The sequence below is a fragment of the Mus caroli genome, unplaced genomic scaffold (genome assembly GCF_978045245.1).
Source record: "Mus caroli unplaced genomic scaffold, Mus_caroli_1 scaffold_18, whole genome shotgun sequence".
Lineage (NCBI taxonomy): Eukaryota > Metazoa > Chordata > Mammalia > Rodentia > Muridae > Mus > Mus caroli.
This window is the reverse complement of record NW_028227273.1, coordinates 59,505,790-59,533,722: the sequence shown is the minus strand read 5'-3', so window position 1 is coordinate 59,533,722 and position 27,933 is coordinate 59,505,790. Positions and strand designations below refer to the sequence as shown.

The following is a 27,933-nucleotide window of genomic DNA, read 5'->3' as shown; positions in this document are numbered from 1 at the left end:
CCCCCCGCCTGTGGGTCTTCACGTACCCCACTGCTAGGCGGCCTCCGAAGGCGCACCTCTTCTTCCACCCCACAGCCCATTCTCTAGCTGGTTTCACTGATGTGGCAGCAGGAAAACTCGTCCCCAACACATTGTTTTAGTTCAGACACCCATTAACTGGGCTCTACTCGGAAAGGGCAGGGGGTGGGGGTGGGGGACTGGTTCCCTCCCCTTGGCACTGTGGCTTTCGCTTTCACTTCCTTCTCGGAGAGTCGACGGATCTCCGGGGCCAAGTGGTCATGGCGTTACTGGATCTGTGCGGTGCCAATCGGGGACAGCGGCCCGAGTGGGCTGCCCTGGATGCGGGAAGCGGGGGTCGCTCGGACCCCGGACACTACAGTTTCTCCGCGCAAGCTCCGGAGCTCGCACTTCCCCGGGGAATGCAGGTGAGGACTGTAGGGCGTTCTGGAGAGATGCATGGGGTGGGTGGTGGTGGGTGGCACAGAGGAAGGAGTGTCTGCCTGGGTCTGAGGAGGTGAGGACGCCAGGAGGGGCTGTCCAGGAGAGCAGCATCGAGGCTAGCCCTGAAGAACCAACGTGGAGATTAAGGCATGGGAAGGCGGGAGAAAGGGGTGGGGGAGGGACAGAAAGAGAGAGAGTCACGCACGGAGTTGAGACAGCAAGACTGAGAAGATGGTTGGTGCCAATCCCAAGACACAGTGCACAGACCACCATGCCTTCCACAGACCCACTGCTAACTACTACAGGGGCTGTACAGTTGTCTTGGAAGACCTATGAACTTTGGTGGCCTTACCTGGTCTCAGCAACCCACCCTGTGTGTCCTAGGACACATTAGAAGGCCTAGGTCTCAAGCCCCTCTACTGTAAAATGAGAGTAAGTTATTAAAATGTGCCTTCGAGAACCGAAGGAGCCACGGATCAGGAAACACCTTGAAGTCGCCTACCATGACCTTTGTTCCCACGTGCTGGAAAGCAGAAAGCTGGTGGGCTTAAATCCTGCTTTTCTTTCTTCGGAGCTACTGACATCTAGAGTCTGCAGACCCCTCCTCACCCTGCCACCCTGCCAGGAGCTTCCTAGCACTGAGGTGCGCCTCTGTTTCTTGCATCTCTTAGCCCACCGCATTCCTGAGGTCCTTTGGTGGTGACCAGGAAAGGAATGTTCAAATTGAGATGGCCCACGGCACAACCACACTCGCCTTCAAGTTCCAGCATGGCGTCATCGTGGCGGTGGACTCCAGGGCCACTTCAGGGAGTTACATTAGTGAGTATGTGTGCTCCATGTGTGCTCCAGTGGTCCGACTCGTGGAGCTGTTCTCTCAGTAGAGCGGAAGGCCTGGGCCGAAGTTCAGACAGAGCTGGCATTATAGCACACTGGGGGTGGGGGTGGGGGTGGGGGTGGGGTGGGGGGAGAGGGGTGGGTGGGGAGCTGTGGGCTCATTTCTTTGATCTCAAAACTCTTCCAGGCTCCATAAGGATGAACAAAGTGATCGAGATTAACCCTTACCTGCTTGGCACCATGTCCGGTTGTGCAGCCGACTGTCAGTACTGGGAGAGGCTGTTGGCCAAGGAGTGCAGGTAGGCCGATTTTATCATCTCATTTGTTCAGACCCTCCCCCCTGCCCCCACCACGTCCTAGGTCACTTACACCCATCCAGTGATCCATTTTAGCAACCATAAGGGATATATATATATATATATATATATATATATATATATATACATATATATACATACATATATATATACACATATATATACATATATATCCTTCATGTGATTAAAAATCTCCCAAATCCTAGCCTGGGTCCCTGCTTATAAACCAGATAATCTGGCAGTCACTTAACCTGCAGGGTGGTATCATTTACTAGGCTTTTAAAATGCGGATCAGAGATTTTAAATTCCAAAACTCTCCTTTACTCTTATGTCCCACAAGTTCATACCTTCCAAACACTCATCTCTACAATCCCTGCTCCCTCGTGCTATGGGAGAAAATGAATGCAGGTGTAGCTGCCGCCCCTGAGGCCTCCTTCTCTCTCCTCCTCCTCGCTCGATTGTACAGGCTGTATTATCTTCGGAATGGGGAACGCATCTCCGTGTCTGCAGCATCCAAGCTGCTTTCCAACATGATGCTGCAGTACCGGGGGATGGGCCTCTCCATGGGCAGCATGATCTGTGGCTGGGACAAGAAGGTGGGTGGCCTATGTCTGTGCTCCCCCCCCCCGACCCCCAGAGGTGTCTTACCCATTGAACCCTCCCCTCCCCCATGCTTGATCCAGGTTTTGATGTTTACCAAAGTGTGCTGTCTTTTGTTTTTGTTTTTTAAATTCATTTATTTATTTTATGTGAGTACACTCTTGTTGTCTTCAGACACACCAGAAGAGGGCACTGGATCCCGTTACAGATGGTCGTGAACTCAGGTTGCCGTTACAGATGGCAATTGAACTCAGGACCTCTGGAAGAGCAGTCAGGGCTCTTAACCGCTGAGCCATCTCTCCAGCCCCCTAAAGTGTGCTGTCTGAACTCAAATGTTTCTATGGTGGCATCACTATGTTGCTTGCTCTCCACAAGTCACACTTGCGTCTTGATATGATCAATAAACCAAGTTCAACTCGGGACGGTTTCCCATCTTCTAGGGACCAGGACTTTACTACGTAGATGACAATGGGACTCGGCTCTCGGGACAGATGTTTTCCACTGGCAGCGGGAACACCTATGCCTACGGGGTGATGGACAGTGGTTACCGGCAGGACCTCAGACCTGAAGAGGCCTACGACCTTGGCCGCAGAGCTATTGCTTACGCTACTCACAGAGACAACTATTCTGGAGGAGTCGTCAACAGTAAGAGACCAATGCGCCCCACAACACCTGGGGAGACCACTGCTCCCCAGCACCTGGGAGGAGGGGGGCGTGGGGGGAGCTTAGATTAGGAGTCTCGGGGGAGATGAGTGGAGATGTCAGGTCTGAGAACACTGAAGTTCCTGACAAAGGTTTTCAGTGTGTGTGCTTAATGCTCATGAAAGCTGCTTATGCCACACCATTCTGGCAGAGACTTGCCCAAGAAAGACCTGACGCCATGTCCTTTTCTCCATCGCCCACAGTGTACCACATGAAGGAAGACGGTTGGGTGAAAGTGGAGAGTTCCGATGTCAGTGATCTGCTGTACAAGTACCGAGAGGCCGCTCTGTGATGGCTGCTGGGCAGGCCTCCCCCAGCATTGGTGGCACTGGCTGGCAGAGTCAGGGACCTGGGACTACTTCAGTCTTAGGAAAAAGAAGGGCTCAACCTGGGCTGGAGACAAGGCTCTGTTTACCCTCTCGGTACTCACGGGTACCTTCTAAGTACAATAAAAGGAAAACGGTTATACACGTCTCTGGGTTGTGGCTGAATGGGGTCAGACTGTGGGGCTCTTTAGAGGGAGAGCTAGGGCACAAACAGGAAATCAGGCGAGGCTTCCATTGAGAAGGTGTTCGCCGGGTTCTTCTTGGACATCCTTCCCCTGCATCTCTCGGGAGGACTGTCACCCATCACTTTTCTCTTTGGAGAGGCGTTTTCATTTGGCCCTTCCTGGAGTGTCATGGTCTCGGGGGACTCCAGTGTGGCCCTTCATGTATGTTTTGGGGCGACTGGGAAGACTTTGTGATGTCAATAAACACGGATGCTCAAGTAACACCTGGGTGACATTGGATAGCGAATGTAAAGTTTGTTGAGGTTCAGTTTCATGTTTCACCCCTGGCTGCAAGGTGCAAGCACAATAGAGAGAGATGAGCAAGACTCTCTGGGGTGGGGGAAGCAGAGGAGAAAGTGAAAGAAAAAATGGAACCCTTGGGTCTTGTGTAAGTGCAGGAGTGCTCAGCACAGGAGTGCTCAGGACAGGAGTGCTCAGCGCAGGAGTGTTCAGGACAGGAGTACTCAGCGCAGGAGTGCTCAGGACAGGAGAGCTCAGGACAGGAGTGATCAGCACAAGAGTGCTCAGGACAGGAGTGCTCAGGACAGGAGTAATCTGCACAGGAGTGCTCAGGACAGGAGTAATCTGCACAGGAGTGCTCAGTGCAGGAGTACTTGGTGCAGGAGTGCTCAAAATAGGAGTACTCAACACAGGCATGCTCAGGGCAGGAGTACTCAGTGCAGGAGTGCTCCGGGCAGGATTACTCAGCACAGGAGTGCTCAGTGCAGGAGTGCTTGGTGCAGGAGTGCTCAGCTCAGGAGTGTTCAGGACAGGAGTGCTCGGGATAGGAGTGCTCAGGGCAGGAGTACTCAGGGCAGAAATGCTCAGCACAGGAGTACTCAGCACAGGCATGCTCAGGGCAGGAGTACTCAGGGCAGAAATGCTCAGCACAGGAGTACTCAGTAGAGGCGTGCTCAGGGCAGGAGTACTCAACATAGGCATGCTCAGGACAGGAGTACTCAGGACAAGAGTGCTCAGAGCAGGAGTACTCAGGATAGGAGTGCTCAGGGCAGGAGTGTTCAGGGCACAGCACAGGAGTACTCAGCACAGGCGTGCTCAGGGCAGGAGTACTCAGTAGAGGTATGCTCAGGACAGGAGTACTCAACACAGGCGTGCTCAGTACAGGCATGCTCAGTGCAGGAGCCTCAGGACAAGAGTGCTCAGTACAGGAGTGCTTGGTGTAGGAGTGCTGAGTGCAGGAGTGCTCAGGGCAGGAGAGTTCAGCGCATGAGTGCTCGGTGCAGGAGTGGTCAAGAGCCAGGTCAGGGGTTAGAGGACTCTGAGATCCAGAACAGCCAGATGGGAGCCTTCTCCACCTGGGGTAGCCCTAAAGTCCAGAGAGATAGGCATAGCCATGCAGGCCTGCTTTAAGGCCACCCCCAGCCCCCCGCCCTCAACATTTGACCTTCAAGTGACTCATGGGTAGTCACACCAGCATGTCTAAGGGGATTTTTTTCCTTTATAGGTAGTTTCAGCCCGCAGAGTCATTTCTGCTTGTAGCGCCCTGGTGGAGGGGCGTGGTGATGAGCAGCATGGTTGATTTTCATGTCTGAGAAAGGAACCTGGTGCCTCACCATGCTCTGTGAGGGCTCTTCCCTGGAGCCCAGAAGGGTGATTTCCGCAATGAACTGGGCTCTGGGGAGGAGGCCGGGTCCCTCTTTGATGGTGTTAGCCTACTCTGACTACCTCACAAGCAGCAGGCCCTGGCACTGACTCAGGGCCCTCACCGCAAGTGCGGCGTGCTGCGAAGAAAGTCTGAGGACAAAGGGCCAGAGCCTCTGGGTTCAAAATCTGTGAAAGGGAACCTTTGGCCTGCTGATAGGAGCTGAGGCCTTCATGTAAGCCCTAGTTTTACCCCAGACCCCAACTCTTAAGCTTACCTGGAAAAACAAACAAGGCCTCAAACCTCTCTTCTCTTCCACCCTCCATCCTTCTCTCTCCTCTCTTCCTTTTTCCAAAGCGATTCGAGTCTGCTGACTGGGAGGGACCTGAAGTCACTCTTTCCTCCATTTTCCTCCCTCCCCTTCCTTCCACCCACGACCATTCTCTTCCCTCGCCTTTCTCCTTCTCCTATACTCTTTTCTGTCCTTTCCTCCTCCTCCTCTTTCCCCTTCCTCAAACCTACTGGACAGCGAACCTTGGGCTCAGGCAAGTTTTCTCAACCTCTGAACTATAGTCCCAGTTTAACCGGCGCTTCTTAAAACATGCTCGGAGGTCGGAGAAATGCAGGGGCTTTTTGTTTTTTGTTTATTGTTTTCGTTTTATTCCCCCCCCCCTTTTCAAAGCATCTCAGACCCTCAGTTTTGCTAGTAGCGGCCTTGGAGGGCGAGCCTTCTTGGGAACCTGGGGCGCTCAACCCACCCGCAAATTGACAGGCGCCACCTGCTGGCGGCTGTGCGCAGCACCGCGACCACGGCAGTGAAGTGAAAGCGAAAGCCGCGGGACCCAGGCGCGCTCCCCGCGAGGGCGTCGCTGCGCACCCCGGAGATCCAGTTTGAGAAGAAGCAGATTCCAGAAGCTCTCCTGAGCTGCCGCTCCGCAGCCGCAGGTGAGTTCTTTTGGATAGAACCCGAGAGTTAGCAGGAGTGCGGTCCATTCCCAAACCCTTGGCGTCCTCATCCGGTTCCCCACTCCTCGTCCCCTGTCTTGGGTCTTCTGCCGCTTACTCCCTGCCCCGTGTCCTCTGCTCCGTGTCCCTGCCCCACCCAGTGTCCCAGGTCCCCTGTCCCTCACGCCTTCCCAAGGTCCTCTGCCCCACCTCCTTGCCCTGCATCCCCGGTCTTCCGTCGGGCGCCGCCGGCCCAGCGCCCCTGCTCAGAACCTTCTGTCCCAAGCCATCTAAGGCTACCGAACCCACCCGCAACCCGCCCCCGCACTGGGGTCTCCTGGCTCTTAAGGACCCGAGGAATGGGGGCAGTGTGTCTTCTTGGACTAACACCAACAAACTTCAGGGAGATTTGGTGGCAGCAGACCTCCCCCGCCCCCACCCCCATCCCCACCCTCGTGCTGTGTGTCTGAGTGTCTGTGTGTCTTTGTGACTGTGTGTGAGAATGGTGCGGCCTTCCAGCTCTGTCAGACAGTCAGCATGGGCGTCAGTCCTAGGAGAGACTTATCTAGGAGGGGGTCTGGATTTGGGGCAGGAGGCTTCGTGACCAGGGTTGGAACTCCACAGACCTCATTTCTCCCTTTCTTTCCGCAGAACCCACCATGGCGCTGTCCCACCTGAGGCCCTGGGTCTCTCTGCTGCTGGTGGACATGGCTTTACTTGGGTTGCTACAAGGATCTCTGGGAAATCTGCTTCCCCAGGGGCTGCCAGGACTCTGGCTAGAGGGCACCCTGCGACTTGGAGTGCTGTGGGGACTGCTAAAAGTGGGAGGGCTGCTGGGACTTGTGGGGACCCTTCTGCCCTTGCTCTGCCTGGCCACTCCCCTGTTTTTCTCGCTAAGAGCCCTGGTGGGAGGCACCGTGAGCACCTCAGTAGTCCGAGTGGCTTCTGCCTCTTGGGGCTGGCTGCTGGCTGGCTATGGGGCTGCCGCGCTGAGCTGGGCCGTGTGGGCTGTACTGAGCCCGGCTGGAGTCCAGGAGAAGGAACCAGGCCAGGAGAACAGAACACTGATGAAGCGGTTGCTGAAGCTGTCCAGGCCGGACCTGCCTTTCCTCATAGCTGCCTTCTTCTTCCTTGTGTTGGCTGTGTGGGGTGAGAGGGAGAGACCACTGTGAGAGGGAGGTGGGAGAAGGGCCTGGCCAGGGCCCAGCCTCCTTATCTTTCTTGCCTCTTTCAGGGGAGACGTTAATCCCTCGCTATTCGGGTCGTGTGATTGACATCCTGGGAGGTGATTTCGACCCCGACGCCTTTGCAAGCGCCATCTTTTTCATGTGCCTGTTCTCTGTTGGGAGGTGAGAGATGATTGGCTTCAGGTCCCTGTAGTAGATGCGACTGGACAGGAACTGACTTTGCACAAGGCACAAATTATGTATACAGAGTTCTGCCTGCATGTACACCTGCAGGCCAGAAGAGGGCACCATATTCCAGTATAGATGACGGTGAGCCACCAGGAGGTCGCTGGGAATTAAACTCAGGACCTAGCCGGGCGTGGTGGCGCACGCCTTTAATCCCAGCACTCGGGAGGCAGAGGCAGGCGGATTTCTGAGTTCGAGGCCAGCCTGGTCTACAAAATGAGTGCCAGGACAGCCAGGGCTACACAGAGAAACCCTGTCTCGAAAAAACCAAAAAAAAAAAAAATAAATAAAAATAAACTCAGGACCTATAGGAAGAGTAGCCAGCGCTCTTAACCTCTGAGTCATCTCTCCAGCCTGCCTTTGACTCTTTTTATTCGGACCCAGGAGCCTGCAATCTAAAGTAAACAAATAAAAATGGGGCTGCTTGGCTAGGCTTTGACTAGGATGAGAGGACCCAGATACAGAGAGAGAGTGCAGGATCTCTCTCTTTCCCTCCCTCCCTCTCTCCCTTGTCCTTCATTAGGCCTCCATTCTAGTTTTGCTGGTTGTGTTTCATCTTTTCTCTTGTGGACTCCTTATGGGTCACTGGCTCTCCCGACTCAGGCTTTATGTCTCTTAGGTATCCCTGTAGCTTTGACTATTGTGGTTCATACTGATCTCTTTCTGCAATTAGCATCTATGAACCTCCCTTCTACCTTTGGATCTACTCTGTCTTCTTTGGAGGATTTTCCTGTTGTAGATCCTTAGGTGTGGCCCGTTCTCAGGTATGTCCTGTTCTAAACTATGCACTGTCTTTTTTTTGTGGTCAAGGGTAGGCATGTGCACTAGAGGCCCGAGGACAGCTTGCAGGAGTCAGCCCTGTCCTTCCACTGTGTGGGGTGCAGAGATGGAACTCAGGCACGGTGGCAAGTGCCTTTATCACCTGAGATGCACCACACAGTGCACTTTGATTTCTTAAAAATATTCTTCCTTCTGTGGAGGGAGCAACAGTGTCAATTGGCCAGAACCCCCCCCCCCCAAGCTCCCGGGGACTGGACCACCAATCAAAGAATACCCATGGCTCCGGCCTCATATGTGGCAGAGGATAGCCTTGTTGGACATCAGTAGGAGGAGAGGCCCTTGGGCCTGAGGGTGTTCAGTGCCCCAGTGTAGGGGAATGCCAGGAAGGGAAAGACAGGAGTAGGTGGGTGGGGGAGCACCCTCATAGAGGCAGGGGGACGGGGGATGAGATGGTGGGTTCTGAAGGGGAGACCTGGAAATGTAAATAAAGAAAATATCCACTAAAAAAAAAGAAGCAAACAAGAAGAAAAGAGAAAAAAAAAAGTAAAGACAAAAAAAAAAAAAAAAAAAAAAGGAAAACCTATTCTTCCCTCTGCTGGATCAGGTTCTCATGGCAGATGATTTTCAGATGCGGTTTCACACCTGGCTCTGTTTTATAAACCCACCCGGTTGTTCCAGGGGCACTGCTGCTGGTTAGGGACCCTCACCTGCCATGTTGTGTGCTCATGCCTCAGTGCCTCACACTCCCTCCTGGTCCTTCCTAAAGATGCCCCCACCTTTCCTGTCCCCACCCACAACATCAGTACTGCGCTCTGGGCCTCAGCCTGATGCCCAGGCAGCGTCCTGCTGCTTTTCGCTTCCAGAACTATCTCTTCTGGATTAGGGAGCTGGCTCAGTGAATTCCATGTTTACTGTGCAAACACGGGGACCTGGGTTTGAATCTCCAGCACCCAGGCACTGTGAGTCTCAGGGTGCGCGGTGAACACATGTGGATCTCATGGTAATGGTGCATGGGCAATCTAGCAGAAATGGGGCTCTAGGTTCAGACCGGGTCTTCAAAAAATAAGGTGGAGAGTGATCTAGGAAGGCATCTGATGTCAACCTTTGAACACACACACACACACATGCATGTACACACACATGGACACATACATGCACACAACACACTGCATACACACATGTACATGCATGAATGAACCCATATGCAAACCACACACATGCACCTGGATGTGCATACACACATGCACATGCACAGAGCAGTACACCTAGATGTTCATGTGCACCCTCATGCAAAACACACACACACACACACACACACACACACACACACACACACACACACACACCATTTCTTCCATCGGTGGCTCCTTTTCATTCTTACTGTGCCCATCTAAGGCCCACTGATTCATGTCTGCTTATTCAATATGGTAACCAAATTTGCAATTGAAACCCATATATTTTTGTTTGTTTGTTTGTTTTCTTGTTTTCCGAGACAGGGTTTCTCTGTGTAGCCCTGGCTGTCCTGGAACTCACTCTGTAGACCAGGCTGGCCTCGAACTCTGCCTTTGTGCATTTAGAAAATACGTCTTAGAGTTTTTATTGTAAGAATTTGGCTGACTTAAGAGGCTCTCCCAAGGATTAAAGATGAGATTGGTGGCTGGGTATCCACAGAATGGGAGGGAGCGACTTACTGCTGCTTCCTTTGGAATCACGGTGGTCAGTGAGCCTTGGGCACGCGGGGATTTGTATGGGTTGTGAGAGTGAGCCCACATCTAGCTCCCGTGTCTGCCCTTACCAATTGTTCGTCTGTTCTCACTGCTGTCTTCCCTCCCCCTTCTCTCCACCTCTCTTTCCACCTTGCCCTTCCTTTGCCCCTTCCCCCTCCCACTTCCCCCATCCCGCCCCCAGCTCCTTCTCTGCAGGCTGTAGAGGAGGCTCCTTCCTCTTCACCATGTCCAGGATCAACCTGCGGATACGAGAGCAGCTTTTCTCATCTTTGTTGCGCCAAGACCTTGGATTCTTCCAGGAGACCAAGACAGGTGAACTTAGCATCTGGGTCTTGGGTGCTCAGCCCTTCTTGGAGTCCTCAGGTCTCCTGTCTGCCTCCCTGCTGGAGCCTGGCGGTTTTCTTTTAGAGCAGGGTAGAGGTCTAGCCCAGTCACTTTGTGAGGGGATGAGTCAGCAGGAAGACCCAGAGGGAGTTTTTGGGTTCCCATCATCCTTTCTGCCCTCCCCAGGGGAGCTGAACTCGAGGCTGAGCTCTGACACCTCTCTGATGAGCCGCTGGCTCCCTTTCAATGCCAATATCCTGTTGCGGAGCCTGGTGAAGGTGGTGGGGCTCTACTTCTTCATGCTCCAGGTATCGCCCCGACTCACCTTCATCTCCCTGCTGGACCTGCCCCTCTCGATAGCAGCTGAGAAGGTGTACAACCCCCGCCATCAGGTATGTGTGCATGTCACAGTGCCCTGAGAGAAGGCAAACAGACAAACAGACAGACAAATAAGTAGATAGATAGGTAGGTAGGTAGATAGATGGGTGGATGGATAGGTAGGTAGTAGATAGACAGACAGACAGACAAATAAGTAGATAGGTAGGTAGGTAGATAGATAAATAGGTAGGTAGGTAGGTAGGTAGGTAGGTAGGTAGGTAGGTAGGTAGATAGATTGATAGACAGATAAATAGATAGATAGATGATAGATAAATGACAGATAGATAGATTGATTGATAGACAGATAATAGGTAGACAGACAGAACACCTCTTTTCAGTCCCTACAGTTCATTCTATGCTTGCACAACATTTTGCTAGTTCAGTCATTCACTGATGGACATTTGAGTTGAGGAGGTTGGTGGCCCACTGGATCTATAAACAGAAGTGGTTCAAGTGCTAGCTGTGGTGGAGAGCGAGGTGAGCCCCGGGGTGTCTTTCTGCCTTCCAGTGAGCTTCTTAGAGTCTGTCTATGCCCTTCCCACAAATGGCTGTGAATCAGAGTGAAGGACATCTCAGGAGGTTTACACTCATTTATTTGTTTTTATTTTATGTGTGTGATGTTTTGCTTGCATGCATATCATTTGTGTGCATTGCCTGAGGAGGCCAGAAGAGGGCGCCAGATCCCCTGGGACTGGAGTTACAGACAGTTGTGAGCCACCACGTAGGTGCTGGAGCAGCCAATGCTCTTACCCACGGAGGCATCTCTCCAGCCCTGGGAAGTTTTCTCTTTCCCCTCAGCATACACAACTGGATGTGTGTGTGTGTGTGTGTAGTAAACCACACAGATGTGAAACTCACTGTATTGCTCACTTTTGGGTCATAGTTCTAAGCACAGCCTTCTGATTTCTCCATGTTTCCCCCCCAAACTTATTGTCATTTTATTTTATTTTATTTTATTTTATTTTATTTGGAATAAAAGCCACTATCCCCTGCAACACGATGTGGTGCAGTGGCTCATTGTGGCTTCGATGTGCATTTTTCTAACCATTAACGATGTTTTCATGTGCTTATGGGACATTTGCCACATTCTTTATATTTTTAAAACTGTATTTTAAAAAATGTATTCCACGTATATCCCAGATGTTACTTGACATGCTGGTGACACATGGGTAGGCTGGTGACACATGGGTAGACATGTGGACAGAGTCCTATGCTGGTGACACATGGGCTCTGATGGAACTCACCAAGACAGGAAAAGGCTTCAGGAGAGGGCTGATTAACCGAGTATGGCTGCAGCAGAGATGGCAGAGAAGCTGAGCACAGGGGCTGCCGTTGTGGGGATGTTTCTGCACGCACAGTCAGGCTGTGTTCAGTGTCAAAGTGTCCCAGAGCACTTAGTCATGCTGTGCTCAGTGTCACTGTGTCCCAGAGTAGTCAGTTTGTGGTTATCTTGGCCTTGAGGCACTGGCAGACTCACCACAAGTCAGAAACGGCTCAACCCAGAACACGGGTCTTAAGATGGCGCCCACACTTGGCAGCTGGGACTTGTGGTTAACTCTGAGGAGATAACGGTTATGCTCAGAGGCAAAGGATCTGCTAAGCCCAGCCTTCCTGAGGCAAAACAGTCTTGTGTGAAGTTGGGGTGACTCAGGCCAGCTGCCATCCCAGAACAGCAGCTGCTTACCATGACCTTGAGGGCTTTCTCATTGTGAACAGGGTCCTATGCATATCTGTCTTTGTTGCCTGCACTTTTGGTGTCAAATCCAAGAATTCATTGTCAAATCTTAGCTAATTGGGGCTGAAGAGCTGGCTCAGTGGTTCAGAGCCCGTACTGCACTTGCAGAGGGTTGGGATTTGGCCCCCAACTCCCGTATGCCAGCTATTCAGCGGCCTTTTTGGGACTCACCTGCACTCATGTACACACACACACACACACACACACTAAATCTTTATAAAAAGAGTTTTTACAGTTTTAATTTTTACATTTATGTCTTTGATGCATTTTGAATTACCTCTCCATCTTTTTAAACCATAATGATTTATTTTATTTACACATTTCTGTGTGTGTGTGTGTGTTCCTGCAGAGGCCAGACGACAGCCCCTGATTCTCTGGAGCTGCAGTCACAGATATTTGTGTGGCATGGTTTGTGTGCTAGGGATTATACCCTGGTCATCTGGAAGAGACGCAAGCTCTCTGAACAGCTGAGCCACTTTGACAGCCACATCTCCATCTTTCTTACTTACTGTCTCTCTCCTCATCTGACATCAGATGCAAGAATTCACTTCAAATGAAAGCTAAACAGAATAGCCGCACAGTGCTTAACAGAGAGAGCTCAGCAATTCACATATGTTTCCTACTTTCTGTGCTCTGTGAGTGTGTGTGATACACTGGGGCAAGCACTTTTCCCACGGAGCCATCTCCCCAGCACCTCCCCTCCCCTCCCCTCCCCTCCCCTCCCCTCCCCTCCCCTCCCCTCCCCTCCCCTCCCCTCCCCCTCCAAAAATATTCCTTCTGGAAAGAAAGGCACGGGGCAATGACGAATTGCTGGAGGGAAGCCCCTGCCTTTTGTGTTCTGCCTCATTCACTGGTTTATCCATTGACCTGTTTCCAGGCGGTGCTAAAGGAGATCCAGGATGCAGTGGCCAAGGCAGGGCAGGTGGTGCGCGAGGCGGTAGGAGGGCTGCAGACTGTGCGAAGCTTTGGGGCCGAGGAGCAGGAAGTCAGCCGCTACAAGGAGGCCCTGGAGCGATGTAGACAGCTGTGGTGGCGCCGAGACCTGGAAAAAGACGTGTATCTAGTCATACGGAGGGTGAGGTGACCTGTGCAGGGTGCAGGGTGCAGGGAGAGGGCCCGTGGAGGGAGCGGGAGGGATGAGGAGCTAGACCACCAAGGCTTAGGGGACCAGTGCTGCGCAGGGACTGGGGACTCGCTCACCTCTCTCCTTCTGTCCAGGTGATGGCCTTGGGCATGCAGGTGCTGATTCTGAACTGCGGCGTGCAGCAGATTCTGGCTGGGGAGGTCACCCGGGGCGGCCTGCTCTCCTTCCTGCTGTACCAGGAGGAAGTGGGACAATATGTCCGGGTGAGTGAGGTGCACTCATGAGATGCTCTGTGTTTCCATCTGGGCTTCTGGGCCATGAGTTAATTTTCTCATGGATAATTTTAAACATGCTTTTAAAAAGCCATTATTGTGATACGTCTTCAGGTAACTTGTATCAGCTTTGACAATGATCATAACCCTAACCTTAACCCAAACCCACCCCTAACTCCAGCCATAACCAACTCTAACCCTAGCCTGACTCCATCCTAAATTCATACTAACTCTAACCTCATCTAAACAACTTCAATTCTAAATAGCCATAATGATATCTTACCCCCACCCTGGCTAATCTTATCCCTAACTGCAATCTAAACAGAACCCTACCCCACACCTTAATCTAACCTTAATTCTAACCTACCCCAACAGCCTGCAGTGTTTGATCTGCCTTCATTTTAAAACAAATTCAAGATATCAAATCTCATCTGTAGGAATTTCAGTGTGCACCTCTAGAACATAGATATCTTAAGTATGCAGTCTGAGTGCCATTGTCATACCTAAAAATAACGATTCCTTACGTTCATCCAGTACACTCAGTGCACAGAGCTCCACAGGTATACACGCTGTGATTGGCTGACGCCCTTCCAATCTCTGTGTCTACTGATTTAAAATTCCCACCTTGCTATCGGCCTAAGGAATGGATATTTTTGTCCTGTGCTGTTCCCTATGGCCTGGGTGCTGTGTCTTCTTATCTGTAGTATTATTCTGCAGTAGCATTCCAGTGTGTTCTTCTGAGTGTTTCCTATCCATTGCTAGATAAATCCGTAAACTTTAAAATCCAGTGCTTCCCTCTTTCTAATCATGGCTGTGTTCTTTCTCCGGGAGAGACAACATATCCGGTTCTCTTGGTGTTGGTTGGTGTCTGCCTTTGATGCTTAATGCCTGCATTTGTTAAGTTACCAGGGTTGCAAAACAGTGCTGTCTGTACTTATAACTTGGATACATCAATCAAGAGACTTAATCTCATCCACTATTGGGGTACCCAGTAGTATACTTTGATTAGAAAAGGTATTTAACTATTTCTTTCTAATTGGTCACTTAAAAAAAAAGTTACTGTGCTTTGGGCATTGAACGTAATTTTCCCGGTTACTTCTTTACCATCTTTCACGTGTGGAGAGCTGGGCCAAGCTCTCTGATGATTTTAAAGGCGAGCTGGCCATGATGATTGCTTTATAAAGGATTCCCTGTCTGGAGCACACAGGGTGCAGAGCAGTGAACGAAAGCTGTGGCTCTTGACATGCTGTGTGGATCCCACAGCTTTTCATCGCAAATCAGAACACTGAAATACTTCTGCGTCTTTTAAAAATCCACCAAACTTACTCTGGGGACAGTGGCACAAGTCTGTAATGCTGAGGGAATACGTGACATTCGAGGTTAGCCTGGGCTAAGTAGCCAAAACTGTTTCAGATGAACAGAGACAAAGCCACCCTCCACTCCTAACTAAAACAATCCCTCCAAGGTACCCTCTCTGAGTTTATCTGAATCATTCATTAAAAGGTAGAGGTTCTTTTTTTGGGGGTAAGGAGCAGGAGAGGAGGACCGGCTGAGGTCAGGGTGTGAGTAGAGTGTGTGAGGGTCTTGGCTTGCTGACGTGTCCGTTCCTGATTTCCAGAACCTGGTTTACATGTATGGAGATATGCTGAGCAACGTGGGTGCTGCTGAAAAGGTGTTTTCCTACCTGGACCGAAGGCCGAATCTGCCCCAGCCTGGGATCCTGGCCCCTCCCTGGCTGGAGGGGCGCGTGGAATTCCAAGACGTCTCCTTTTCGTATCCCAGGCGCCCCGAGAAGCCTGTGCTCCAGGTGTCTGAGGGAGACCCCGTGGGAACGGAACCTTTCTCTCTGCTGCGGAGGTCGGGCTCCCGCAGCCTGAACATCCTTTTCTCTAGGAAGCTGCTCTGAACTCTTCCCTGTTTTCCTAGGGGCTGACGTTCACCCTGCATCCTGGAACGGTGACAGCGTTGGTGGGACCCAATGGATCAGGGAAGAGCACCGTGGCCGCCCTGCTGCAGAACCTGTACCAGCCCACTGGGGGCCAGCTGCTGCTGGATGGCCAGCCCCTGGCCGAGTACGATCACCACTACCTGCACCGCCAGGTGGGAGGGGCACCAGAGAGGGAGGGGCAGGAGGGAGGAGGAGCAAGCATGAAGGGGAGGTGGGGCAGCCCCTGGGAAGGAAGGCTGAGGTCCATCATGAGGAAAGAAGCGGAGGAACAAAGGAGGTACTAGTTCTTTGCTCCTGTCCGCTCTGCGCAGGTGGTTCTGGTGGGGCAGGAGCCTGTGCTGTTCTCGGGTTCTGTCAAGGACAATATTGCCTATGGCCTGAGGGACTGTGAGGACGCTCAAGTGATGGCAGCTGCCCAGGCGGCCTGTGCAGACGACTTCATAGGGGAAATGACTAATGGAATAAACACAGGTACTTACAGGTTCCGAGACCACCCTGGCAGGGGCAGGAGAAAATGGGGCTAGGAGGGAGCTCATTTGACAAAGTGCATCGTTGCAAGCATGAGGGCCTGCGTTTGATCGCTAGAATCTTTTTTTTTTTTTTTAAACGAAAACCAAAACGCAAAACAAAAGCCAGACTAGGAATAACCTCTGCCCTGCACACGTGCCCACACCCACACACATGCACACGCAAGGCTCACACACAGGTTCACTCACACACACACACACGCACCAGATAATGGAATTTATTATTGGGGTGATGCTTGTACCCCCGTTGCTCCTACCTCCGCTCCCGATTTTCATTTTTCTCCACCTCCAGCTCCCCTCCTGCCAGGCTTTCCTACCTTCTGATTGACGGACAGAAGCAGATCGGGGGAACACTTTGTCTTTGCTGCGGGGAGGGGTGTTTTCTGATCACGTGTGTCTCAGGAGGGGATTTTTCTCTGATTTCCTCAGAAATCGGGGAGAAAGGGGGCCAGTTAGCTGTGGGACAGAAGCAACGTCTGGCCATTGCCCGGGCTCTTGTGCGGAACCCACGGGTCCTCATTCTGGATGAGGCTACCAGCGCCCTGGACGCCCAGTGTGAGCAGGCGGTGAGTACCAGCATGGAAGGGCAGGGGACAGTGGAATCTAAGGGATGTGTTTGCAGGGTCAGGTGGCATACAGCTGGGCGGGGCTGATGTTCTACAGACCGGGAGAATGTCTGCACTTTGGCAGGGCTGAGAGCTGTAATGATTACTTTTGTTGCTAGACCAAATCCTCACAGATTGTGCCTTGCCTGCGTCCTGGGCTTTCTCAGGTTGTTGGCAGTGGAGTTAACTCTCTCCAGGGTGAAGAATGGTGGTGGTGGGGTGTCTGGCCCGCCATAGCTGCCTTTCCCAATGACAGCTGTACAGCCATGGTGAAGGGCGGACCCCTATCGCCTGCCCTTTGAGGCCCCCTGCACAGCCCAGACCTTCTTTAGCCTGAGTCACAGGGACAGCCCAGCTGCTGTGTCCCATTCATTGCCTTTGAGTCTGTGATCTGTCCTCTGCAGCTACAGACCTGGAGATTGCAGGGGAACAGGACGATGCTGGTGATTGCCCACAGGCTGCACACGGTTCAGAATGCTGACCAAGTTCTGGTGCTCAAGCAGGGGCGTCTGGTGGAGCATGACCAGCTCAGAGACGGCCAGGATGTCTACGCCCACCTGGTACAGCAGCGGCTGGAGGCGTGAGGCCTCCAGACCCTGAGCCCCTCTCAGGACTGTGGCCAGGATCAGACCCACAGGAACCTTGCCGGAGGAGGCTAGGGTCAGGATAAAGATTGGGACCATTTTGGACTTTGTGTGTTATGGTGGCCTGGATGGGTAAGGGTTGGGGGAGTGGGTGGTTTGTGGTTCTAGAAACATTATTTTTTTGCTGAATATAAAAATAATAAATATATATAAAATGCTTTTCCTTAATGTATGTTATGGTTACTACTGGCTGACATTTTAACAGCATCTAGAATCACGGCCAACATCTGGGCAAACATCTAGGCATGCCCGTGGATGAGGGAGTTCTAGGTTAGGTTAACTGCGATGGGAAGACCCCCCGCCCCCACTGTGTATGGAACCATCTCGAGGATTGAGGTTCCACACTGCATAAAAGAGACCAATATGCATTGGTCTTTCTGCTCCTCCCTGGGTCCTCTCATTCCTGCCTTCCTTGCTATGACAGACTACCCTTAAACCAGGAGCCAAATTAAACCCGTCCTGATTTTTGATATGCAAATCACCATCAACACATGAATAGAGCTGCCTTTCTGTATCCTTTTTTTTGTTCACATCAATATCTGACGAGTGTGTGTGTGTGTGTATGTATTTTTTTTTTCTTTTTTGATAGGGTCTCTGGCTCTCCTGGAACTCACTGTGTAGACCAGGCTAGCCTCAAACTCACAGACGTCCACCTGCCTCTGCCTCTCAGGTGATGGAATTAAAGGTGTGCACCACCAACACTTGGCCTTTGTTAGGTACCTGATATTTTTGTGTGTGTGTGTGTGCATGCATGTGTGTACATGTGCGTGCACGTGCGTGTGTGTGTGTGTGTGTGTGTGTGCGTGTGTGTCGGGAAGACTAAAGGATGGCTGGGCAAAGCTCAGCTCCTAACAGTGTTAATAGTATAACTGTGTTAGAGAGGACCACTTTGTACGGTTCCTGCTTGCACTAGTACAAAGCGGTTCCCATGTGTCGCCTTTATCCTTATTCTGAGCTTTCAGCGGTCTGATACTATCTTCACTTTCCCTATCATTTCTATTTTATGAATGGAGAAACACGGGTTCAACGAGATGAGAGTTCTTTCTCAAGGTGCTTAGCTTCATTTTGGTTACTGTGACGAACACCCTAACCAAAAGAAAGGGTTTACTTGGCTCAGAATTCCAGCTCACAGAATTCCAGTCTGTCGATGAGGGAAGTCGTCTCTAACCAAGGGACTCTTCACAGGCAGAGAAGGGCAGCTGGAAAACAGAGGGGTCGATGCTCATTGGTGCCAGGGAGGCTCATGCTCAGTCAGCTCTCACCAGTTCAAGACCGCCTGCCCAGGGACTGGTGCTGTCCTCCGGGCTGGACTTTCTTACATCAAAAGTCAAGGCAATCCCCCACAGATGCCCACAGGGCAACCTGATGTAAGTTAATTACAGTCAAGATGACCCCCCTCCCCTCCAGACAGACAGACAGACAGACCTGCCCACAGACAAGCCATGTAAGTAACTCCCTTCCCTGGTGTCTTAGCAGTTGCTGTGATAAACACCGCACCCAGAAGCACCTTAGAGGAGGGGAGCGTTTGTCTGGCTTGTGGCTCTAGAGGGAGAGTCTGCCATGGTGGGTGAGGCATGGCAGCAGGTTGTCAGAGCAGGAATCACATCTCTATCCTTAACGCGAGCAGAGAGCAAACTGGAAGTGGAGCAAATCTCCAAACGCTCAGGACCTAACCTCAGTGACATATTCCCTCCAGAGAGGCCACATCACTTCCCCAAATGGTGCCATCAACCAGGGACCACATATTCAAACACTCGGGCCTATGGGTGACATTTCTCATTTAAAGCACCATGCCTGGTAATTTTAGGTAGTGGTAAATTGGCTTTAAAAACCATTTTTTAGAAAAGATTCATTTATTTTATTTTCTGCCTGTGAATGTTTTGTCTGCATATTTATATGTGCACCACACATGAGCCTGGTGCCTGTCGAGGTCAGAAAAGGGCATTGGAACCCCTGACTTGGAGTTAAAGTGACCGTGAGATGGCACGCGGGTGCTGGGTTCAAATCCAGCTTAGGTCCTCTGCAAGAGCAGCAAGTGTTTTTAAACCTCAAGCTATCTCTCCAGACTGCAAGCTGACATTTGAAAGTAACCACCACACAGGGTTATACATTGTTGGAGTTGGTGTTTGGGTATAGGCTTAGAGTCTGAATTCTGAACACAATTATATCTCCTGTCCAGAATCTCTAACTCATATCAGACAGAGCGAATCATTGGCTTTCAGAAGCTCCAAATCCAGTATATTCTCTGCATCCCCCCCCCCTTGGCAGCTGCCATTCACTGCCTTAGAGAGAGGTTTCTGTCATGAGTCCTCCCCCCAGCCCCCAACCCCCACCTCTTGCTGTCCAGGAAGGCACCCTCCCAAGCACACAGGGGTCTTGGTCCAGGCTACAGCGCGCTCCCTGGCCACCCTCCTGCTTTCCCACAAGCACTTCAGGAGTTAACCGAGGAGTCTCCAGGAAACCCTCAGTTGGGAGGTGGCCTCTCCAGGAGGCCAAGTCACACGGGCTTCTGTCTCACCTCCTTTCTGCTCTGCCCACACACTTCTTGTCCTCTAGACCCGGAGTTCCCCAGGGAAAGTTAGGGTTTGTGTCTTTGACCTGGCGCAGAGCCCAGGTTCACAGACCTTGAATAGGGAGCCTGTTGGAGAACTGAGCTCCTGCCACAGAGAGTTAGACGCTGTTCAGCTCACTGGCGCTGGCAGGGCTGGGCTTGGAACAATCCCATTCTAGGAAACAGAAACCTAGCCATTCCTGGAAACAGCAGGTACTTTCCAGCGCTAGCGGAGCCTGCCAGCACAGCTGTCGGCTCCCAGCCTGGCAGCACAGCGCACAGCAGCAGGGTGAGAATTCACAACAGCCTCACACCCATCCACCTCTTAGCCCAGAGAGAAGCCTTACCCAGAGTCCTTCCTTTTCCCTTCTTATAAGAGGAAAGAATTCTTTTGTCTCTTACCATAGGTAAGCTGTAGCCTGTCATGGAAGATGAGCAGTGAGGAGTCTCTGGTATTTTTTTTTTCTTGAGACTTGGGAGAGAATCTTAAAAATAATATAGCAGGGGCTGGAGAGGTGGCTCAGTGGTTAAGGCTGCTCTTCCAACTGTAACTCCAGTTCCAGGGGATCTGGCGCCCTCTTCTGGCCTACATAGGCACTGCGTTCACATGCAACACAGACACACACCCAGGCAAAAACACCCACAGACATAATATAAAAAATTGGGGCAGGCTGGGTAATGATGCTTTCTGCAAAGTCTGATGGCCTGAGCTCACTCCCCTGGACCCACATAATGGAAGGAAAGGACCAAATCCCACAAGCTGTCCTCTGACCTTCATATACGAAAGTTGAGCTACAAGTGCTGTCTCTCTCCTCCTTCACATAAAATAAAATAAAATAAATAAGAAAAAACAATACAATGGTCAAGCCTTCACATATATAGAAACTTCTGGAAGTCTAGGTATACAGCTGGGACAAACAGGAGCCCGGGGCAGTGGGGGTGGGGGTGGGGTGTATAGTGTGTTTTGAACCCTGGTCCTCTGGAAGAACAGCCAGTTTCCCTAACCCCCGAGCCACCTCTCCAGCCCCTGTTATATTATTTTAAAGATGCTCTCCCAGGTTTCAAGAACAACGAATGTTGGTGTTGGGAGACGGAGTCACAGGGGACACAAAAATTGCTCCCCAAACCAAAACCCTCCAGGGTGGCCTGCCAACCACACTGTATCGGTGACTCTCATTCCTTAGCATTTTCGTCACCATGCCTCCTGCTTTCCCCAGCCTGTAATTTCTGCTCCAGTTACCTCCAGTTTGTTTCTCTCTTATCCAGCTTTATTCTAAAACATTACTATATACTAAATTTATCATAGGTGGGTCTTATTGTAACATTTCATTAAAATTTTTTATTACATTTATTTAGGGTATGCGAGCATGTGAGTGTGTGTGTGAACACATAGCAACTTGCTTCAGTTGGTCAGCTTTCTCCTACCTACAGGTCAAACTTGGCAGCAAGTGCCTTTACCCATGGCACTGTCTTGCCAACCCTCATTAGAGATCCAGCTGTGGGGCATTTTCTCAGTTAGTGATCAAGTGGGGAGAGCTCTTTGTGGGTGGTGCCATCTCTGGGCTGGCAGTCTTGGGTTCTATAAGAGAGCAGGCTGAGCAAGCTAGGGGAAGCAAGCCAGTAAGGAACATCTCTCCATGGCCTCTGCATCAGCTCTTGCTTCCTGACCTGCTTCAGTTCCAGGCCTGACTTCCTTGGTGATGAATAGCAGTGTGGAAGTGTGAGCTGAATAAACCCTTTCCTCCCCAACTTGTTTCTTGGTCATGATGTTTGTGCAGGAATAGAAACCCTGACTAAGACTGGCACACAGGTGAAAGGATGTTTGGATATAGTAGACACGTGAAAGAACCCATGATGAAGGAGCATAAATGTGACCCCACAGACAGTGTGTGTGTGGGGGGAACACTGAGCACTGGTTTGTTTTGCTCCGCCTCATTATTCTTCACTAGGGACACGCATGCATTGGTTTACCTTACATAGCATTGTTGAGCTCAACTTATGGTAACGCTGCCATTGAGAGAAACTCATCCAAAAACTTCTCAGGAGGTTCCTGTGACTTCGGCTGCCTCACCTCAGGCTGGCTGGTGAGTCTGGTGGCTTCTTCAGGATTGAACTACAGCTGCTGGTTCATGCCTGGGGTCTGCCTGGGGAAAGGACTGGACTGTAGCTGCTAAGTCGTATTTGGTGTTTGCTATGGGACTGAACTGCTGCTAAAGAAGATGGAGCTCGCCCCGCAAAGAACTACTGCTGAATAGGTCCACTTTCCTGAACAGGTTCACCTCCCCCACATCCTAATAACTTTTCTCTTCACCTCCCTCTGCTGGGTGGTGGCTCGAGGAGAGGTCGAACCCTTATTGAATGTAGGTTGTAAAAGGTTTATGCCTACCAGCGCCTGCCACCCATTTTCCTTCTTCTCCTGTCACGCCTCTGTTCCTTATGCACAGATAAAGCCTCATTGTATATTACACACCCACTCTCTTTCTTCACCAACTGATGCACGTGTGAGTTGTTCCTTAAACAACAACAACAACAACAACAAACCTACTGTGCTGCAATAAAGGTGGTTTGCAGGTGTCTGCTGTACGCTGCCTTCAATCCCTTCCAGGGTACGTTGTGGTGTGGTACAGCTGGGCCATATTGTAGTTTTAATTTTGGCCTTTTAAAGAGCCTCCATACTTACACCATACTCCCTACATCTAATGGCTGGACCAGCTCACATTCCCACCAGCAGTGTACGAACACCTGCTGCCACACACACTTCCTTTTTTCTTCTTGTTTTTTGAGACAGGGTCTCACCATTTAGATCAGGCTGGCCTCGAACTCACAGAGAATCCCCACCCCTGCCCCCTTCTCCTAAGAGCTGCTTTTCCTTCCTTTTTCTTTCTTCAAAAATTAAATCTGTTAATTTTTATTTGATGTGCATGTCTATTGTGTGTGCCTGGTGCCCACAGAGGCCAGAAGGGAGCGTCAGATTCCTGATCGTAGAGTAATAGATGACCGACCGTGAGCTGCCATGTGGGTTCTGGGAACTGAACCCTGGTCCTCTAGGAGAGCAGTAAGCCCTATTCATCCCCGCATCATCTCTCCAGCTCTGTCTACTTTTTTTTTTCTTGGTAGTCAGATTGAGGCAAGATGTAGTCAGTGTCGCTAAAATGTTCTCTTTATCATATTTTATTTATTAATTATTATTTGTGTGTGTGTGCACTCGCATGTGTGTGCACACATCACAGCATGTGTGTGGAGCCAGTAGTATGGAATTGATTCTGTCTATGTGTATTTCTGTGTATTTCTATTTCCTAGGGCAAATGCCTTTACCAGCTTAGCCACCTCTACTCCCCTCGGTGTAGTTTTGGTCACAACTTCCCTAGAGCTAAAAATCTTGAACTTACAACAACAACAACAACAACAACAACAACAAAACTTTAAAGTTAGCACCCGAAGTACCAGGCTTCCTTGTGCTGCATTCAAACATGCTTAGTTTTCGTTGACTAGCCGGCATCCAGGCTTATACAATCCCTTCCATCCCTCTTTAGGTCTCACGTGCTCCGTTAACCTCCCACCCTCCTTCATGAGCTTTCCCCACGTGTTCATTGGCAACCTGTGCTTCTTCAGGGTCTTTTCTGGGCTTCGGGGCGGTAGCAGCGATAGCCTGGCCCATGGGAGGCCCTGGGACTGGTTCCCCGGCATCACAAGTTTTCATCTGCTGGTTGGGTTATTTGTTTTTCAGTGTCTGATGTTCTGAGATTGTTGCGTGTTCTGGGTACTAGTTTTCGGACAGGCAGACAGCTGTCAAAGCTTCCTCTCCCGTTCGGTCCCTCCCATTCTGTCTGTTTCTTTGACTCTTCAGAAACCTCTTCATTTTTATTTATTTATTTTCATGTATATGACCACACTGCAGCTATCTTCGGACACACACCAGAAGAGGGCATCGGATCCCATTACAGATGGTTGTGAGGCACCATGTGGTTGCTGGGATCTGAACTCAGGGCCTCTGGAAGAGCAGTCAGTGCTCTTAACCGATGGGCCATCTCTCCAGCCCCAGAAACTCTTTAATCTAACAAAATCCCACGTTTTAATTCTTACTTTTGTTCCCAGGGCTACAGTAGCCTTTCCAGTTGCCGCTCACAGCTCTCGATCTAAGGCTTTCGGTATTTCCTGTAACTACTTGAAAGTTTCTGATCTATTCTGAGTTGAGCTTTTGGTATGGGATGACAAGTAGGGAAGGCTGTCTTTGCAAAGCTCTGTAGATTTCTCTGGGACATCTAGACAGCTCCCCAGTCTGTTCTATTCTCCGTGAGAACAGCATCGAGCCTCAAGCCTTTTCCGCTTCGAGGTCACAGACTTCACCGATCCCCAGGAGCGCATGTGGAGTAGTCAGTAGCCTGGAGCCCTTCCTTTTTCCGGTACTGAGTGAGCTAGGGCCGCGCAGTGTGAGTCTGGTGCCATCTGGTGGCCGTGTAAAACACTGGGTCATTTGAGCAAGACTGTGGTGTATCTTCTGAATTCATGATTGATGTCAGAGAGCCCAGCCCACTGTAGGAGGTGTCACCGGGGCAGGTGGTCTATGGTTATGTAAAATATAAGAAATCAGTCAGAGGGCTGGAGAGGTGACTCAGCGGTTAAGAGCACTGGCTGCTCTGTGGAAGGTCTTGAGTTCAAATCCCAGCAACCACATGGTGGCACACAACCACCCGTAATGAGATCTGACGCCCTCTTCTGGTGTGTCTGAAGACAGCTACATTGTCGGGGCCAGAGTGAGCAGAAGTCCTGAGTTCAATTCCCAGCAACCACATGATGGCTCAGAACCATCTGCACAGTTACAGTGTACTCATATACATAAAATAAATAAATCTTAAAAAAAAAAAAAGAAATCAGGCAGAGCAAACCATGGGGAGCAAGACAGTAAGCAGCGTTCCTCCACAGCCTCTACTTCAGTCCCTGCCTCCAGGTTCCTGCTTTAAGTTCTTGCCTTGGCTTTCCTAAGAGATGGAAATTTAACGGAGATCTGTAAGCCAAACAACGTGTTCCTTCCCAACTTGCTTTTGGCTCTGCAGCAATAGAGAGATGTGATGTATAAGCTGTGATATATAAATGTATATATTCCCGCTCCACATTTCCCCAAATAACAGTTCTCAAAATCAACTCCTCTGAAACTTACTTTCACAGTCAGTGGTGCAATGCTAGCTACATTGGTAGACTCCAAGGTGCTGCGTACACTTGTCAAAACTCCTGGCCCTGGGTCAGGCTGGCCTCCAAATTGCTACAGGGAGAAAAGAAAACAGAAAATAGCTAAGGATATTAGTGACACAGCATCCTTGAGGACATCCAGAAGGTGAGCTGTTTGTAACCATGGTTTCTATTGCTCATCACATAATGTAAAGATACCTGTGGTGGGGCTAGGAAGTTGAGGGCTCTTCCAGGGAGAGGGTGGACCTTCCACCCTGAGCTCTCTTGACCCAGACTGGCTGCCTCGATGCACTTCCCCAGATGACGTCTCTTGGGAATCCATTCGGTGTGTTCCCTTTCCTTGCTCTCTCTGCTGTGTGTTCTGAGCCCCATGGATGGACTTCTGCTATTACCTGAAGTGGAAACTTGAGGGTTCTTTGGAAAGTCAGTTGTGTTGGATGGTGTTTTGCAAACACGTGAAGGACTGTTTCATTAGAGTGGACATAGGGGTGAAAGGCTAAATCAGACTCATGAAGGAATGTTTCGAGAGGATGTTCTGCTAAAGTAAGTAGATGTAAGGACACATGATGAAGGATTCTTGATTCTTTGCTAGTAACACACATGTATTGGTTCACTTTACATTGTGTAGTTGAGCTGTATTTGTCAGGACTCCATAGAGAGAGATGCACCAAAAATCTCCTGGTGGTGTGCTGCAGGTTCTTGTTGCTTCCAAGGACTTGGGTTGATAGGCAGAGTGATATCAGCTGAGACAGATGCATGTACTAAGGCAAGTCCTGTGGAGGAGACCTAATGTTTGGAGAGAGTATGAAAAGGACTCGACAGACAGCGATGGAGGCTGAGCTTGGCTTGCTGGTAGAGGTAGCTGTGCAACTCTTACTGATTTCGAGTCTTTGCTGACCTTTGCTTCATTGAGAGAGGCACAGCCAAGAACTTTTCCTGGCATTCCTCCCGGTCCCTCCTGCTGACTCAAGTCGAGGCTGAGGCCTGGCTGTTGCTGCTAGAACATATCACCGCTCTTGTTAACCTGACTCAACTGGACTGCTGGTGTATCTGGGAAGTGTTTGTGAGTGGATCAAGCTGCTGCTGCTGACCTGTGAACTGAACTGCTGAGTTCCAGACAACACAGATGGGAGTTGCTCCAAAGAACCTTTCTACACAGGTCCACTTCCCTCGTGTCCTTTCTTTTCCACTACCTCTGGAGGGTGGTGACTATAAGGGAGGTTAAAGCGTTTAAGGACCACCATTAAAAAATAGGATTTGAGGAGGCTGGAGAGATGGCTCAGAGGTTAAGAGCAGTCAGTGCTTTTCCAGAGGTCCTGAGTTCAATTCCCAGCAACTACATGGTGGGGTGGCTCACAACCATCTGTAATGGGATCCGATGCCCTCTTCTGGTGTGTCTGATGACAGCTACAGTGTACTCATAAAAATAAAAAAAAATAGGATTTTAAAAAATTAAAGTTATAATTACCTGCTACCTCTGTCTGCTACCGGCTACTTATTTATTCTATTTATTTGCTTGCTATATATTTAATGAACACATTCATCTTGAATGAAAAGCACAGCTTTCATAGATTATCTTCTGGGCCATACAGAACCAGCAAGTAGCTGGGTGATATTATTACAAATCTTTAGCCATTGCTCACAATGCCTTGTTTAGAGGCTAAAATGCATGTATACAAACATATCAATAGGATAAAATTCCATGCATAATATACACATCATTACATTATCTTGGTAAGTATACTGGCTAATTTTACTTTGTGCATGCGTGTACGTGTGTGTGTGTGTGTGCGCACATATGTGCTTGTCAACTTGACCTAGGCTAGGTCATCTGGGAAGAGGGAACCTCAATTGAGAAAATGTCCCCATCAGAGTGTCTTAGGCAAGTCTATATGACATTTTCTTTTAATTGACTATTTATTGATGAGGAATGGCCCGGCCCACTGTGGGAGGTATAGTCTTGGGCAGTTTAAGAAAGCAGGCTGAGCAAGCCATGTGAAGCAAGCCAGTAAGCAGCTCCCTCCTGCTTCAGTTCCTGCCTCGAGGTTCCTTCCTGACCTCCCCCAGTGATGGAACATAAGCTGCTGTAAGGTGAAATAAGCCCTTTCCTTCAAAGTAGCTTTGGCTGTGGTGGTCATCACAGCAGCAGAAACCTGACCAAGGCAGCAGAGGTCAATTAATCGATTATTTTATACTTCTTTCCCGTGTATTTTCAGCACAGTGTCAATTATCATCATTATTATTATTATTATTATTATTGTTATTTTGAGCCAGGGTCTCACTCTGTAGCTCAGGCTACACTCGTTCTGCCAGCTAATGTGTTCTATAGAATCCCATCCCACCATCTTGCTGACTTAGCCCCCAATGCTTCCTTCCATTCTGTCTTTATGAATATATTTGCGCGATTTTATTCTTTTGAGAATTATGTCTTCCTGTCTGTCTTTCTGTCTTTGTTTTCCTCCTCCCTCCTCTCCTTGCTTGGCATACAAGGCACAGCACAGCCTGTCTCTGCTTTTGCTGACGAGCTGCCATCAACCCCCTTTAAGCTACAATCCACAAAGCTGTTTACATAGTTCAGTACCCTCTGCAGTCAATGTCTAGGAAGGGAGGAGACCTGTTGGTCAGACTAATTCAGGGACCCTACTAAGTGAAGGCAGCAGAATCCACAATAAACAACCTACTTTGTTCTAGGCCCTCGTACTCTGTAGACTCTTCTCTCGCGATGCTGGTCCATTTTCCCACATTTCAACAGCCAACACTGACTCTC

General features: G+C 50.2%; 2 protein-coding genes across 2 annotated transcripts; both read left to right on the top strand.

The window, feature by feature from the left end:
• The first annotated feature begins 218 nt into the window (after nucleotides 1-218).
• Nucleotides 219-3,360, top strand: Psmb8 (proteasome 20S subunit beta 8). The gene is made up of 6 exons (XM_021186515.3): nucleotides 219-425; nucleotides 1,113-1,260; nucleotides 1,463-1,574; nucleotides 2,059-2,188; nucleotides 2,633-2,837; nucleotides 3,098-3,360. Exons 1-6 carry the CDS (start codon nucleotides 279-281, stop codon nucleotides 3,184-3,186), a joined length of 831 nt encoding a protein of 276 aa, XP_021042174.1. The 5' UTR covers nucleotides 219-278; the 3' UTR covers nucleotides 3,187-3,360.
• A 2,497-nt stretch (nucleotides 3,361-5,857) lies between these two features.
• Tap2 (transporter 2, ATP binding cassette subfamily B member) lies at nucleotides 5,858-17,596 on the top strand. Its single transcript, XM_021186045.2, has 12 exons — nucleotides 5,858-5,992; nucleotides 6,644-7,141; nucleotides 7,227-7,341; nucleotides 10,093-10,223; nucleotides 10,422-10,627; nucleotides 13,226-13,423; nucleotides 13,567-13,695; nucleotides 15,323-15,511; nucleotides 15,631-15,804; nucleotides 15,964-16,123; nucleotides 16,609-16,745; nucleotides 17,189-17,596. Exons 2-12 carry the CDS (start codon nucleotides 6,652-6,654, stop codon nucleotides 17,366-17,368), a joined length of 2,109 nt encoding a protein of 702 aa, XP_021041704.1. The 5' UTR covers nucleotides 5,858-5,992; nucleotides 6,644-6,651; the 3' UTR covers nucleotides 17,369-17,596.
• Nucleotides 17,597-27,933: the final 10,337 nt, after the last annotated feature.

Excerpts from the sequence above, each read along its gene's own strand:
- Psmb8 (XM_021186515.3), top strand. The coding sequence starts at position 279 with ATGGCGTTACTGGATCTGTGCGGTGCCAATCGGGGACAGCGGCCCGAG. Across the intron at positions 1,575-2,058 it reads CTGTTGGCCAAGGAGTGCAG|GCTGTATTATCTTCGGAATG; the intron begins GTAGGCCGATTT and ends TCGATTGTACAG. Across the intron at positions 2,838-3,097 it reads TTCTGGAGGAGTCGTCAACA|TGTACCACATGAAGGAAGAC; the intron begins GTAAGAGACCAA and ends CATCGCCCACAG.
- Tap2 (XM_021186045.2), top strand. The coding sequence starts at position 6,652 with ATGGCGCTGTCCCACCTGAGGCCCTGGGTCTCTCTGCTGCTGGTGGAC. Across the intron at positions 7,142-7,226 it reads CCTTGTGTTGGCTGTGTGGG|GGGAGACGTTAATCCCTCGC; the intron begins GTGAGAGGGAGA and ends TGCCTCTTTCAG. Across the intron at positions 10,224-10,421 it reads CTTCCAGGAGACCAAGACAG|GGGAGCTGAACTCGAGGCTG; the intron begins GTGAACTTAGCA and ends TGCCCTCCCCAG.